Source organism: Marmota monax, unplaced genomic scaffold (assembly GCF_021218885.2).
Source record: "Marmota monax isolate L192 unplaced genomic scaffold, Marmota_monax_Labrador192_F-V1.1 WCK01_AAM20220418_F8-fsc00083, whole genome shotgun sequence".
NCBI lineage: Eukaryota > Metazoa > Chordata > Mammalia > Rodentia > Sciuridae > Marmota > Marmota monax.
In genome coordinates this window covers 7,610,391-7,626,786 of record NW_026692848.1, presented here as the reverse complement: position 1 = coordinate 7,626,786, position 16,396 = coordinate 7,610,391, and the positions used below count along the sequence as shown (strand labels likewise).

The 16,396-nt window shown below is 52.2% G+C and overlaps 1 protein-coding gene across 1 annotated transcript; it reads left to right on the top strand.

Annotated features, from left to right (window-relative positions):
- The first annotated feature begins 275 nt into the window (after positions 1-275).
- On the top strand, positions 276-14,681 carry Mas1 (MAS1 proto-oncogene, G protein-coupled receptor). The gene is made up of 2 exons (XM_058580957.1): positions 276-605; positions 11,500-14,681. Exon 2 carries the CDS (start codon positions 11,534-11,536, stop codon positions 12,506-12,508), a length of 975 nt encoding a protein of 324 aa, XP_058436940.1. The 5' UTR covers positions 276-605; positions 11,500-11,533; the 3' UTR covers positions 12,509-14,681.
- The last annotated feature ends 1,715 nt before the right edge of the window (positions 14,682-16,396 follow it).

Genomic DNA, 16,396 nt, shown 5'->3' with positions numbered 1-16,396 from the left:
AGGGGAGGATAGCTAATTAGTTGACCTTGTGCCTCCCTCTGTGCAGCCTGGACACACATCTCGCTCAGGCATTATACCTCGGGAGGGAATTTTGTTAGATCCACTTTACAGCTAAGGAGACTGAGCCTTCAAGAGCTCAGCAGAGGTCACATGACGAGTCGCAGGCTGGCTGGGCTAGGAAACTGAGTGGTTCTATCTGATTTGCCCAGCCACGTGGCATTTCTCTGGGTCACCCTTCTCCTGCACAGCGGCGGGCGTCTCCACAGGCTGGCTGGCCACAGCGGCACAGGGTGCTCAGCACCTTGTGTCATCCCAGCGCACTCCCACTCTGGATCAGCCTGGAGATTTTCACTTGAGTGTGTCACCGAATGATGCCATTTGATGTTCGGCTTCTGCTGATAAGCGTGGGACCATCTGCTTGGCACATCTCAAGGACTCGCAGCAGTCGGAGAGCAACTCTGATTTCTTGAGAGCCGGAGGCTGCAGCCGTCCTTGGGGATGTTGGGACCGGAGACCCTGTCGGTTGGTGGGGCATCGACATCGCAGGATGTGATGGGACGCTGCCCCTGTTGTCACCTCTGACCCTTCCAGAGTGAAGGACACCAGTGAGTGTGCACCCCAGTTTTTGATTTTCTGGATGCCCTTGACAACCAGAGTCAGACCTTCCCTCTCGGGGAGCCGCCCGGGCAGCTCTTCCTGGGCTGATGCCTCTGCAGCGCTGGATGAGGGCTGTCCCTGTGTGCTGGCAGGCCTTCTGTCTCCTCCTGCCTTCATTCTGGAAAACGTGCTTCTCTGCTGGGTGAATTGTGCCCAGACATTGTTTCTCAACTTCAGGGTCAAAACTTCTGTGCTGTTTTGACTCACGAGGAGGGAAGAATCTTAGGATCAATTCAGAGATCCGGGGGTGAGTTTGCAGGTTGCCGAGGTTGCTTCCTTTGGTTTTAGGATGGATACAGGAGTTTGGGACTCACGGGGGTGTGACTGTATTTGACTCCTATGGAGAAATCACTTGACTAGATGCCACTGGGCATGACTGAGGTGAGCGGAATCAATTTTTTCTTTGCCTTTCCTTGGTGAGCACCGGTGTTAGTCTTAGCTTTTGACCTAAAAAGTCACATGCATCCCAGCGGTGACAAGGTGTTGCTAAACAGAATCTCCTGCTCAGTCTCAATCTTTGCTGTGAATATCTGAGCAACGTTTCCCAGGCAGGTGGGCGGGGTAAGCTGGGACGTACAGGTGTTGTTGGGCTCTGTGAGCAACAGTTAGCAGGCAACAGCAAGCCTGCCCCGGAGCAGGGTCGTTCAGCCTTGGTACTGCAGACAGTTTGGGAGGGAGAATTCTGGGTTGTGGAAGCTGTCCTGTGCTTTATCAGATGTTTAGCCACTAGATGAAGTTAGCATGCTCCTCTCAGTTGTGACAAGCCCAAATATCTCCAGACATGCAAACAAATGTCTCAGAGGGGTCAAATCTGTCCCCTCCCTTTTGAGACCAGTGTTGTCAGCTGGTCCTGCTGAGCCCTTGGAAAGGGAGCCAGGAGTCTCTGCTTCTGTGTGCAGATGGCTCTGGCGCTGGGAAGGGGGGGAGACGCATGAACACCAGGACAGATGTTCCCGCCACACATTCCTGTCCTCAACCTTCCCTGCCCTGGAAATTCCATCTCACAAATGGGTTTCTGTTTGCCCAGGTTACTGCACACACACGGAGGGGAGGACTCGTCCTTTCCTCGGGATCTCCCACCTGGAAGGGGCAGCCCAGGGTCAGGCTGTCTTGGTGGTTGCCTGGGGATAAGCAGAGGTTTCAGCTGCCCACTGGGGAACCTGAGTTCTGCTGGCTTTCTCTTTTCTCTTTCCCTCCCTCCTTCCCTCCTTCCCTCCCTTCCTTCCTTCCTTTCTCACCCACCGACTCTGCCCTCTCTCAGGGTAGTGGGCTGCCGTCTGGGGCCATGGAGGACTGCTCAAGTGATTGGCATGTCTGCTTCTTGGGTCTCTAGAGGAAGCTTGAGCACAGAAAGGCACAGCATTTACGCCCGCCCCTCCCCACCGTGTGGTTCTCCTCGCCTTCCCGTCAGCCCCACCATCCGTGTGTCCTCTCACCTTCACTGAGAGGTAAATGCCCCGCTGTGGGTGCACCTGCCCCGGCATGGCTCTGCGAGCCCACACCCTTCACCATCCATGGGAACCGCCATGCCTGCTTTCCCCGTGAGCGGATTCCTTATCTCAATTTGGCATTTCCACGAGACTTTGGCAAAGAGCTGTTTAATCTCCAGCTTTTCAACCTCTAACATTTCTTACACCCAGGCTTCCAGAAGCACATTCAAATACTGATTATGAGAAGGAGTCAAGGTTCGGAGAGGCCATCCTGCTTGTCCCAGAGCTTGCTTCTGGCGTCAGTTTGCTTAAAAGCACGGCTCCTGGGCCCAGCAGCCCTAGACACAGGCAGGATAGGAAGCAGCCTCAGCATTGTAACTCAAACAGTGTCAAAACCCCTCTCGAAAATCTGTTTTGCACTTTGCCAAAACTACTGAGAATGGAGGCCATTCTCAGGAATGGGGCTGTTGACTTTCAGAAAATACACACAGTTATTGTGAAAGGCCCCAGAGGAACCTTGCAGAGGGACTTTGGTCTCCTTGGAAAGAGAAGAGGCTCTGGTTGGCAAATGGTGGGGAAGCAGAAGGGAACTGGCTGCTGTGCACCCTGTCTGTCCTCATGTGTCACAGTGGCTCTGTTGTAAGGCACGGTCTGTGTGCTCCCCACCAGCACTGTCACTCAGGAGAACGGGACCCTTGTTGAAGCCTAAAATTTCTTGGGTGAACCATGCATCTGCAGGGCTTGGGTGAGGCCAGGTGTTGCTTATTCCACATCTCCAAGCTAGAAAGATGATTCATCTTAGGAAACACACTAGAACTTGGTTCACATTCAGCTACTTCCATCCAGCAAGTTAAAAACAAGGATGTCAGACATTTTGGGGGTGATGAATATGTCTCTGGAAAAAGAACAGTTCATCAAATTAATGAATAAGAGTTAGTTATGCCGCTGCAGAAACTAGATTCCAGATTATAAGACTGATTTGCAGTATTTTGGGGGGGAGTGCTAGGGATTGAACCCGGGGGCACTCAGTCACTGAGCCACATCCCCCCCAAAATAAAATAAATAAAATATTTTGTATTTTATTTAGAGACAGGGTCTTGCTGAGTTGCTTAGTGCCTCACCATTGCTGAGGCTAGCTTTGAACTCACAAAACTCCTGTCTCAGCCTCTAGAGCTGCTGGGATCACAGACAGGCATGCGCCACTGCATCTGGCTGATTTGCAATATTTTAAGGATGCAATAAAAGACCATTGATTTGCAGGGGAAGCCTCTTTTGCACCCAGATGTGGTACTGCCTATGGTTATTTTGATTTCTTTGGGTGGCGTGTGTTAAGTACTGCCTTCTCTGGTGGTCAGCCTGGCTTGTGACCAGGCGTCGTGGCTGGGTGCTGCTGGCATCTGAGCAGGTGAGGTAGCCCAGCCAGGCAGTGGGGATGGTGACAATGCAGGGGATGTCACTCGAGGTAGGGCAGGAGAACATCTGCATGGGAAGTGGAGGGGACCTGGGTGTCAGAGCTCCTGCTGGGTCAGAGAGTATTCTGGTGCATGGGGCCAAGGCTGTGGTGGCCTGACATGAAGTGAAATATCCCAGCAAAGTGAGGAGTCTTGTAGGCAGGAGTGGGGTACAGGTTGTTGACCCATAGGGGACTGATCACAGAAGTAAATACATGGAGGACAATGGGAGCCAGGGGCCTCACTGTCAGGGGAGGAAGTTACAAACACATGGATGGAGAAGGAGAAGTTGAGGATGAGCTTGGTGGTATTAGATAAACATTGAGATGTTGGTGTGTATAGTTTTGTATAGTTATGTATAACATAGAATATGTATATACATCTGTAGTTCTGTGTGTCTGCATGACTATGCATCTGTGTACTAATACATATGTATTCCTTAGCCCTGCCTTTGAGATGGCCTGGGAACAGTGACACCCAACAGCAATGAGCACATTCAGCACTTAGACCTTGGCTTCTAAACACACTGCTTTATTGTAAAGGAACCAGGCTCCTTAAAGAAATGGCTGATTCTAAGGACTCATGCAGTAGACATCCAAGATTATCACTTGGTAAAATGTCTAGCTTTTTTGTCTTGGAATATTAAGCATAACGGAGGAAGTAAGAACAGCAGGGAAGGTCTGTTTCTGTTTGGGATTGGCCGGGGTTGGAGTGCCCCATGGAAGGCCAGGCTGGAGATGTCCAGATCTGCTGGTTACACGGGTCTCATAATCTGGGGAGAGGTCTGCACAGGATCTGTAAATTCAGATTTTATTGGTGTATATATCATCCAGGGAGCCCCTAGTGTAAGAAGGAAAGGGACCCAAGAGTAAAGCCCAGCGGGACACTGAGGCCCAGGAGCATTTTAAGAAGAGGTTCAATAAAGAGACAGAGAAGACCGCAGGAAGGCAGAAGGGGAGTTCAGGGTAAGAGAGCGCGTCCAGGCCCTAGCATCATCTGAGATAGAAGTGAGGAGAGGTGGCGCATCTCCCACAGCTGCATCGTGTGTGTGGCAGGTAGAGAGTGAGAGAAGGTCTACTCCCTCTGGGGGACTTGGGACAAGTACTGGCTGTTGAATGAGCTGGCTCATTTCTGTCGTTAGTTCTGATGAAAGGACACACCTGAACTTCCCCTGGACATCAATCATCATTCTACAAGCTGAGGCCAGTCACTCTTTGTCCTCAGAAGTGTTTGCTCATAGTGGTGAAGACCGAGTCCCTCACTTCACAGAATAAAGTGGGGACAGAGGCAGTGTTTCTGAAAACAACTCATCTTGTTTGTTAGGCTGCTGTTACGGGTTTGGCATTGGATAGATGGTGCCTTCATAAAGATCCAACCTGTAATAAATAAGATCCATCTTTTGTTAAAGAAAAAGTCCCTCCTTTGAGGCTTTTAATAAAGATCATTACTGACAATCAAGTTATGATGGTGTCTTCTGGTGACATACAGGCCATTACTAAAAGTCCCCAAAGCTCTACCATCTGCATGATTGGGTGTGTGCCCCTCACACATGAATGGACTATCGACAGTGAGTGGGCATGTGGGGTGGAAATAGTGACCGCACGGACCTGGGCACTCTGGGCTCTGGCGCTGCCTGCTACTACCCAGTCCTGTGTTCTGGGACAGGTCACAAGTTAATTTCCACTCCTGTAAGTCAAGGGGGTGGGCGGCAGGATCTACATGATTTCTTCAAGCTCTAAACCCAGGTGAACGAGAGAAGTCAGTCAGACTTCATAGTGAAGTAGCGTTTTTAAGAAAATTCCAAATGGCATCCCTCAATGTTTTCTATAAAATACTCCAGTGTCTGGGGGGAAAGAATTTACAACAAAAAGTGTTATATTTACAAAGAATTCTTGCAACTCAATAATAACATGGATAAAAAGCGCAAAAATTATCCATTAAAGAAGAATACAAGGAAATGTTAACATTATAGAATGTCTAAACCATTCACAGGCAAATACATGCAAATTAAAATGAGGTCATTCTCAACATCTTTCAAATTTAGAAATTCTAACAAATGAACGTATTGTGGGAATAGAGGGCCATATATACTGTGAAAAAGAAAGCCTTTCTGTTGGTATAATTGATACGGTGATTTTGAAAGATAATTTTTAAATATGACTTTAAATCTCAAAAAATATATCTTTTGACCCAGCAATTGCAATTTTCAGAAATATGTTCTGGGGAAATAATGAGAGATGTGCACAAAACTTGTACCCACAAGAGCCCGTTGCAGTGGCCCTCTGCCCGTGGCTTCCCCTTCTACTCTCAGTTGCCCACAGTCGATCCCAGTCTGGAAATAGTAGGTGAAAAATTCCAGAAATAGAAGATTCATAGGTTTTAGGTAAATTTATTATAGTATGTTTAATAACTTGTTTCATTTTATTTTTATTTGCAGTGATGTTGATCACTTCCTGTGCTCAGCTCACAAATTAAGCTTCCTCATAGGCATGTATGTAAGGCAAAACCTAGTGTGTATCGGTGTGGAATAGTCCGTGGTTTTAGGCATCCCCTGGGACTCTGGAAACGTACCCCCTGTGGATAAGGGGACGCTGTACCCTGCTTTGTCTTAAAAATAATGGTGGAAAACCATGCAACTGTTATGTCCAAAGCCAGGAGATCAGGTAAACATAACTCCTGGTACATGTGAAAGTGATGATGAAGCCATGTTTTAGAGAGCACGGTGACAGGGGAAAATGTTCCAATATGACATGGGCTGGAAAAGCAGGAGACCCCAGCAGATTATAAAAACTGGTCTCAATTTTTAAAAGGCGTGTGAGACATTGAAAAAAGACTAAAAGGGAGTGTCCCAGACGGGAATCAGCTGACTCCAGGTAGCAGCTGCATGTGTGAATGCACAGAGGCTGCTTTACGATTAAGCCTGCACAGGTGGGGGCGTTTGATCAGTCCATGGGCCACCTCACCGTGGACCTGAAGGGCAGAGCGCACAGAGGCCGGTCGCGCCGCTGCAACTAGAAGTTAAGTCTTCAGGAAGAGTCGCCCGTCACCTCAGGGAATGTGGGCCTGTGGTCCCCAAGTAGGAAGGACCAGAGGCAGACTAGCTTGCAAAACCCAAGCACAGGGGCCGTGGGAGGCACGGTAGTGAAGGCAGGAGGCCCCAGAGCAGCACTGGGGGAGTCAGGGGTGGGACTGGGGTCCCCGCCCAGGGCTTCCCACATCAGTGACAAACGCCGACTCTATGCCTTCTGTTTCTCGATCTGTGGAGTGAGGGGTTTGGTTTGACCCGTGGCCCACAGACTTTCTTGTTTTCCTTCGAGAGGGAGACTGGCTCCTCTTTGGATGGGAGTCAGGCCATGTCTCCTCCTAGGACCCACTTGAGCTTCCGGACACTGTCACCCCGTGGGCCTGGGAGCACCAGGCACAGTAAAGCAGGTGCGGATGTGGAGCCGGGTGCGTGGCAGCAGCTCAGAGCCGGGCCTTGGTATTACCCGTAGTTTTCCCTGCAGAATGGGGGCAACCCTGCCTTCCCTGCCAGCCTCCCTGGCTGGGAGCAAGGGACAGTGGGGGGAGGGAAGGGTGCTGTGGCCTTGAGCCTGCCGTGGTCCTCTGATGCTCCACCGGCTTCTTTCTCCCCAGCAGGTGCCCCCCGTGAGCAGCAGGAGAGGAGATGAGACCCTCCCAGGTGCCCCAGCCCTGCCTTCCAAGGGCGATGTCGGCCCGCTCCACTCCTCTGGCACTCTGCTCCCAGCTGAGGCTCCAGTCACTGTGTTACTGACCAGGTCAGGGGCGGTGGGGACTGTTAGGATGAGCTGTCCTCACACCAGACACTGTCCCTGCCAGGTCAACACACATCGCTGCAAAAACATTTGCTGTATTTTCAAAAACGGGTGCATGTCTGGGCAGAGCCCAGAGAGAACTGGGTGGGCGTGGAGTCAGGAGGTCGCCCTGATGACCTCCTGCAGTGCCAGTGCTTCCGCTATCCTCACTGCTTTCTGAGCTCTCACTCCACTCACTCCGTGGTCTTTGTTGGCTGTTGGGGAGTTGAAAGTGAAAACCTCTGAGTCAGGTGGTATTGTCAGCTGACAGCAATTACTCTCCTACTCCCCTAAGCCTTCCGGACCTCCAGTATCCCAGGCATCCACCCACAGAGACCAGTAACTCAGGAGATGACCAAAGAGAGCCAGGGAGGACAGGGTCAGGAGTGGCGGGCACTCAGGGCTGGCTGGGTTCCAGGCCCCTCTCCTCATCCGTTTTTTCACGGTAGAGGCTAAAAGTCAGTTTGGCTGGGAAAGACGGCAACAGTGAATTCTTAGCAATGTGCTCATTTAAATAAAACCCATCCAAGGCTTTCCTAAATGCTGGAGACCTAGATTTGTTTAATATACAACCCCTGAGAATTTTTAAAGCATCAGAGTTGGATAAGCAGTCAGCAGGAGAAGCCGACGTGCTCTGCCCGGCCGTCCATTTCCCTGTGGAACCTCACCCACCGTGCAGTCTCCCCGGTGCCCTCCCGTCTCCCTGCCCCTGCCCGGGCTCTTCTCTTTCCTTCAATGCCTTTCCCCCCTCCCTCAGCTAATAGTCTCCTACTGATCCCTCAAGACCTGGCCCCATAAGCCCTGAAGGCCCTGAGGTGCACCTTCCTGCTACGTGCATGCCCACCCTTGTCCCAGGTCTCCCTCATTCCACCTGCCTTTTTTTTAACCTTTTAAATTTATTTATTTATTTATTCTGCATTACAATTCTTAATACACCAGTATGCCATAATTTATCATATCTCTGATTCTATATAAGGATGTTGACACCAGATTCACATCTTCATACATGTATTTTGTACAATGATGAGGGTCTCCTTTCACCATCCATGCTATTCCCCTTCTCCTTCCCTTTCCCTCCCACCCCTATTCCCTATCTAGAGGTAAGCTTCCTCCCTTGCTCTCCCTCCCAACCCCAATTTGAGTCACCCCTCTTATATCAGAGCCACCTGCCTTTTTAATGTGGCCACTAGAAAAAGTTCAGTTACCCGTGTGGCTCATGCTCCATTTCTAGTGGACAGAGCTGATTAGACTTTTTTGAATATTCTAGATTATTCTTTTCCTCTCCTCCGTCTCTCAAACATCAGCAGCCGCAGAACACCCAGCTCTGAGGCATGCGCCATCAACTCCCCCCTAAGCTGTCTCGCCATGGCACCTGCAGACCTCCGGAGCGGCTCTCCCAGGTCCTTTGTGAGCTGGGCTCACAGCCTGGTTCCCTACAGGATGCCTGTGCTCCAGCACTGCTTCTCAGCAATCTCGTCGTCTATGTTGGTAGCTCTGGCTGCAGGTCCTGACCCCACCTAATCTCGTCCTGCACTCTCCCTCAGCCTTTCCTGGGCGGGTTGTGCCCTGCACTTGTTCACACCAAGAACCCCAGAACGTCGCCACCCGGCTCAGTTACAGAGGCTGTTCTTCACCCCACCTCCTACTGCCCCTCCAGTGCCCGTGGTATCCCTCATCCACATCCCTGGACAGCTGGGATCTACCTCTGATGCTACCGCTGCTGTCTGCTGTCATCTTCCTCTTGGTCTCACTTTTCTCCTTACCCTGTTGGTTTCCCAGCTCACGGTCATAGCCATCGCTTGCCCTGCACTTCAATTCCACGGGCCCTGCTCTCGGTTGTACCAATCTATATTTCCAACCTTGGGTAGATCCTTGTCCATCCTGGCACCTGGACAATGGGGCCGTAGCTGGACGCAGCACACCTGAGCTGGATTATCATCCTTCAAACTCCCGAGCGTGGGCTGGTGGACTCCGAGGCCTGCCTGCCATCCTGCTGTTTGTCTCTTTCCTGGTCTTTTCTTTCACTTGATCACATCACTCTCACCCTCTCTTCTTAAACCTTGAATCTCTCCTCGCCCTTGACTGATGACCTTGACCTTAGTTTGCTGAGAAAAGAGATCCTGTGTCTTCAGGGAGAACATCTAACTTCTTTCTACCCCTTCTGCAATCACAGCTACCCACCAGGCTGCATCTGGGCCAGAGCTCTGCTCTGTGTCACCGCGAATTGATGGGGCTCCTCGTCCAGCACAGGCCAGTGATCCCCAAGCTCTAGACTCCCACGTTCCTGAAGCATCAATTGCTTCTTTCTGGGTGATTCCTCTCAACTTATCAAATCTCCCTCCCTCCCCAGCCCCGGGAGGCTTGTCCATACCCTGTCTCCACTGACGCGTTCTCTCTAAATCCACTTTAGCCAGGGCTACTTTCCCTTCTCTACCAGAACGGCTTCCATCAGGGTCAGAAACGACTCTGCTCTGAGAAGTTCCACTTCTCATCTCACTTGAGCTTCCAGTAGGATCCGCTGAAGCTTCAGTTGATTCCACTCCCTTTGCCTTGAACACTTGGCTGCCCCCTGGATGCACCCTCCCTTCTCAGGACACTCAGCCTGATGGAGCCCTCTCGGTTTCCATTGCTTCTTCCTTCTCCTCTCCTCTAAACTTTGAAACGTGCCAAGATTCAGTCCTTAGACCTCTTCCCCTTTTCAGTGACTGGTGCTTTGCAGGTGTACCCATCTGACCTCAGGATTCCAAGTTCCGCCTATTTGCACACAGCACCCACATTTAGATCCCTGCATACAACTGTCCCCAGCTCCTGGAACTCCACTGGATGTCCCCACTGGTGGTCTCCTAGGCTCTCAAGCTCCAGAAGCCTCCAACTTGCTCCACTGCTGACTGGTCCATTCAACAAATGGCTAGACACTTATCCTCTCTTTCTACCAGTTGTATCCAGGCTCCATCCAGGTATTGCTGTCTATGGTCTAGTCCATGTCACTGTCCTCTCTGTCTGGGCTGATGCAAAAGCCCCAATTTGGCCTCTCTCTTCCTGCTGTGCAGCCCTTGGAGTCTAATCTGAACACAGAGGCTGTTGACTCTTGAGTCCTGTTAGTCACTCCTCTCAGAACCTTCTGGTGGCTTCTAATTTCACTGGGAGTGAGAGTGAAATCCTTGCAATAGCTATTGCACTATGCTGGATCTGGCCCCGTCACCTGTCTGTCCTGCCTGACTGCCAGATTCTGCCCCTGCTCATGCTGTTTGGGCCATACTGGTCTTCTTCCTGTTCTTTACAAACATCCAGCTCATTCCTGCTTCCAGGCCTTTGTACTTGCTGATCCTTCTGCCTAGAAAGCTCTTCCCCAGTATCTGCAGGGCTGGATAGCTACCTCCTTCTTGTCTTTGCCCAAGAGTGACCTTATGAGTGGCATCTTTCCCATTACTCCAGGCAAAATAGAAACCCCAGCCTGCCCTTCTCCAGCTCAGCTCTGCTTTCCGCCACAGCACCTGTTATGCTCAGACATCAACTTGTTTACGTTGTGGTTGATCTTTGGCTATTGACAGCCTTCCCACTGGAATTTAAACTCCAAGAGGCTGGTGTGTGTTCTGTTCCATGCACTGCTGTGTCCCGGTGCCTAGAACAGCACCTGGCACTGAGTACTTGTTCGACGGGTGAATTTGAGGAGCACAGTTGCAAACTTCTAACTTCATGGTAGAGTGAGTTCTGGTCCTTGTTCTGGGTTCCTGAAGTTATGGGGGGTCTTTGTCTTCTAATTATGAAGGAGAACCTGCCCCACTGGAAGGAATTTCCTGAATCCCACCTGCATGGCAGAGGGACGCGTGAGTGGGGAGGTGCAGTAGGACAGGGCCTCCTGGGCTTCTGGATCATACCACTGGGAGGCAAGCACCCAGCTCACCAACTAGAACTTGGCCCTGAGCCACAGGCAGATGGTAACCAAGGATGAGGGGCGACCGGGGATCAGAAACATCACCAAATCAGTTCTTTCTCTTGACGAATGTCTCATCTTATCATCATTAGAGAGCCACACAGTCCATTGAACTTCTTAAAAGTAACCTGGAGGTCATGATTCACAGCAGAAATCTCCCTTTTATTTCAATGCACCACTTTTCACTGTTTGTTTGTCTGGCTTGTTCACAGACCGTCACCTGAAGCACCCTGCCGAGGTCTCCTTATGGATGGGTCCAACGTGACCCCGACTGTCGCGGAAGCGTCCCTGAATGCCTCGAGCAGCGGGAACGCCTCCGTGGGGAGTCCGCGTCCGCACATCCCAGTGGTGCACTGGATCATCATGGGCATTTCCCCGCTGGGGCTGGTGGGAAATGGAATTCTCCTCTCGTTCCTCTGCTTCCGGATGAGGAGAAGCCCCTTCACGGTCTACATCACCCACCTGTCCATCGCAGACATCTCCCTGCTCTTCTGTATTTTCATCCTGTCCATCGACTATGCTTTAGACTATGAGCTCTCTTCTGGCCACTACTACACGATTGTCACGTTATCGGTGACTTTCCTGTTTGGCTACAACACGGGCCTCTATTTGCTGACGGCCATCAGTGTGGAGAGATGCCTTTCAGTCCTCTACCCCATCTGGTACCGATGCCACCGTCCCAAGCACCAGTCGGCATTGGTCTGCGCCCTCCTGTGGGCGCTTTCTTGCTTGGTGACCACCACGGAATATGTCATGTGCATCGACAGCGAAGAGGGTCACTCCCGAAGTGACTGCAGGGCGGTCATCATCTTCATAGCCGTTCTGAGCTTCTTGGTCTTCATTCCCCTTATGCTGGTGTCCAGCACCATCTTGGTGGTGAAGATCCGAAAGAACACGTGGACGTCGCACTCCTCGAAGCTGTACATGGTCATCATGGTCACCATCATCATATTCCTCATCTTCGCCGTGCCCATGAGAGTCCTCTACCTGCTGTACTATGAGTACTGGTCCACGTTCGGGAACCTGCACAACCTCTCTCTGCTCTTCTCCACCATCAACAGTAGCGCCAACCCTTTCATTTACTTCTTTGTGGGCAGCAGCAAGAAGAAGCGGTTCAAGGAGTCCTTAAAAGTGGTTCTGACCAGGGCTTTCAAAGATGAAATGCAGCCTCGGCGCCAGGAGGGCAATGGCCACACCATCTCCATCGAGACGGTCGTCTGAGGCCTGAGGAGGACAGAAGTGTAGACAGAGGTGGTGGAGCACAGGTGACTGACTTAAGCGTGTTTAAACTCCTGATCCCAGAAGGATGCCCTTTTCCTGTGCATGAGATGCCGACAGCCGTGAGAGTCTGCTCTTGTCCTGTCTCCACTGGAAAAGCCTGAGTCCGCGTCAGGCCTCTGTCACTTCTGTACGTAACAATCCCCTCTGTGCTCTTGGTGGCTCTTCTGGTGGCGTTTTATTGTGATTCACAAAAGCTACTCCATAGCTGTGACCAGGAGAGGGACCACAACAAAGTGTGCAGCGTGGAGGGAAGAACCAGGGCTTAGCCTGACTCTGCCATCTGCACCCATGGCATCAGGCGGGTGCTCTGACCTGCCTGCGCCTCCCTCCCTCCCTCACTTATGAAATAATCACAGAGGCTGTCCAGACTCCCAGGGTTGCTGTGAGGGTGAAGTGGAGTTATGTCAAGACCTGGCACGTGGTCAAATGTTCAATAAATCCCCTCCTCACGCCTTCAAGTGGGAGATGAAGCGCTCATTTCTGCCTGGTAAAGGGCACGCGCGCAGCTCTATCTTGCCCAGATATTGTCACATCTTTTAAAATGTTGGGTGTAGATGGGCGAAGGCCTTTTGGCTCACAGTGTGCAGTTTCTCGTGGCGTGGCACCTTAGGAGCCTGGTGTCAGCTGTGAAGACAGGCACTTGCCCACCCGGGGGAGTTCCCTGCAGCCTCCTTTCTCGGGGTGAATCCCTGGCTGCCGTGACTCGTGACTCGGGGCTGGCACTGCTCTGCTGGCACGTGAACTTCCTCAGACACAAGCTCACGAGGCCGGCTGTGTTCTGAAGACCCCCCTCCAGGGTGGGTTACTGGTAGCCACACAGACCTCACCTCAGCCTGGGCAGGTCTCTGCAGCTTGATGCCTCCCTTCTTGAGGCATTTCGTTCATGGTTCCTGGAAGGGGGCTGAGCCGCAGGGCTGTCAGGGAGGCAGCCACACCTGGAGGGATCTGGAGGTTCTTCCTCAAGACAGATCTTCGCACGGCTCCTCCAGCATCTCTACTCAGCTCGGGCCCAGGGCAAGCTCTGCCTCCCGCCTGCCCAGAGTTGCTGTCCCCAGGCAGCTGGTCCCGCGTGTTAGTGGGAAACCTTCCTTGGCTAGGGTTGCGTGCATTGTTAATTCCCCTTGGAAATGGCCATGCCTCGTGTGAATCTTCATGTGAGCAAAATGTTCAAGTCCACCAGAAGTCCACTGATATTTGTTAAATCTTTGTCCTTCAAAGGGCCGGAGAACCAGGAGGAGATGATGGCTCTCTCCTGCTGCCTGTTCCCTCCGTCCCTGTCCTCAGAAACAACCGTCACCCTTACGCACGGGGACAGCTTTGCTGGGGGAGATGTGTGAGTCTCTCCCACCGAGCTGGGACCTCGCTGCCAGCCAAGCTGGGTGCGGGAGGCTTTTCGGTGGGTGACGACATGTGACTCAGAAAGCAGGCAGCTTGCTGTCAGGAGCCCAGATGGGGCCTGGAGCAGCGACATTTAGAACGATCTTGTTTTTGGTGGAAAACAGAGCCTCTTCCCTGGGGAAGAACAGGATCTGGGGATCAGAGTGGTTTCCCTCTGTTTCCCCGGTGCTGAGTGCTGGGCTCTGGGCTAGAGACGGGGATCAACCTCATCCCGTGCCCAGGGGGCTGTGCTCCTCAGATTTTTTTGTTGTGAAAAGTACCTGAGGCAATGGACTTACAGGGGGAGACACCCCTTGGTTCATGGGTTAGAGGTTTCAGTCCACAGTGCTTGGCCCCCGTCCTTTGGACTGTGGTGGCCCAGGGCATCATGGCCGGAGCATGGTGGAGGAGGCCTGTTCATCTCAGGGCAGCTGGGAAACAAAGAGGAAGGGGCTGGGGCTCCAGGAGCCTGCCAGGGACATGCCCCCATGACCTAACTTCCTCTCATAAGTGCCACCACCTAGAGGTTCCACCACCACCCCATAGTGCCACAGAATGGCCACCGAGTTTGGGACACACTTTAAACCATACCATGGATCTCTGTCTCCAAGAGGAACCCAAGACTGTTCGAGACAAGGGGTTCTAGATTTGTACCCAAGGAAAATACGGTGAACGAACTGAAGCCTCCATCTATTGCTTTCTTGCAAATAAAGTGGGGAAATTGAGTTCGATTATGAACATGAAGACTATTCTAAACTTCTTAAGGGTGATGACTTACAAAGAAGTAGGATTTGGCGTCTGGTTGTGTTGTAAAGACAAATCCCTCTCACTCTTCACCCAAACCCACCCCCTAAGTATCCTTATTTAACTAAAACTAAAACAAGATTCAAGAAAATTTGCAAATACAGAGAGAAGCCTAGATAATTCATACCCTTGGGGCATTTAGACAATTAGCTTCAGTCGTCATAGGTTACTAGGTCCATTTCTGAGAATTTTGGGGAGTGAGGGAGATTTTTCAGAGGTGACACCTGTCCTTAACCAAGGGAAAAGGATGGCAGCATTCATGCCCCAAGTGTCCTGCAAAACCCCAAAATGTGAACAAGGCAAAGACAGGCAAGCAGAAGGCCCTGTCCTCTGCCACAAGAGAGAACGCCCCCCACCCAGCTGCAGCTCCAAGCCGCACACAGACACCTGTGTGGAGAGCGCCGGGGGCAACGGTGGTGAGGGGCAAGAAGGAGCCAGATGTCTTATTTTTTTAATTTTTATTTTGGTTACGGTCCCTCAAGCCTGCTGGGCAAGGGTCCACCATTGAGTCACATCCCCAGCCAAGTCGCATCTTTTGTAGTGAAAAACGAATGTCCCCCTGAAGTGATCTTTGGGTTCTTGAAGGCGGGCGGGATTTGAAGACAGGTAAGATGGAGGGTGGCAAGCACACGGCAAATCCGCTCTCTGGGCCCTCTGCTGAGTGGCTGGTCCTGGATGTGCGTGCTGTCCTGGCCACCTCTGCCTCATCTCTCTCTGTTGGGGTTCTCCCTGACCTTCTGCCACTGCGCTCTTCATGTCCTTTGGAACAGGGCTCCCAGGCTGTCTCCCGCCCCACCCTCTGGCCCTCTCCCAGCTGCTCTCATTCCTTATCTCCAGGAGAGTCCTCCATGGGGCCCGCCTCTGGTCAGCTCAGGCCCCCGGCTCCTCTCCTCAGAGCGGCTGCAAGTCTCACCCTCTGCAGCTGGTCCTGACCTTCTACTCCTGCTGCCTGGGGTCCCTACACCACTGAGCCCTCTCCTCCCGATCCTGAGTCCACCGCGTCTCTGAATCATTCCTCTCCCTCCCACTCAGTGCTCTGGGGTCCCTGTCCCTGTCCCTGTCACTCCCTCACTCTGCTCCTCAATTCCCTGCCCCCGGCTCTATGTCCTGCACCCTGCCCCGTTACCTCAGCTCCAAGCCAGGCTGCCTACTGGGGTGAGGAAGTCCCAGGGCCCATCAGAGGTGGGCTCCTACAGACCGGGTCCTCACGGGGGCTGCTCTTCCCAACTCCCCCCCCCTCCACCTCTGCATCCGGAGCCTTCCCCTCAGGGGCATGGATCCCTGTCACCTGCTCCTCATAACCTGTGTCACAGACTATGGAGAAGAAAGGCCACAGGCAGTGGCCTCAGACCCTCCCCACGTTTGCCGTGACCTCAGTCACGCTTGCCCCTTCCTGCCCGCCTGCCTCCCCGGCAAGAATGCTCCTGAATCACCACCAAGTCTTTTGTTTTTTTTTCAAGAATTCAAACTGAAGTCCTCGCGGCGGTCCCCACACTTCCACGGGTGCTGGCCCCCGTCTGAGTCTTGGGTGCCCCTGCGCTGGCCCTTGGCTCTCTCCTGCAGCCCCTGATTTCTTTGCCAGTCTTCAGAGATGCCAAGATGCTGCTGCTTCTGGGCGCTGTGCATCGACGTTTCCTCCCACCCAGA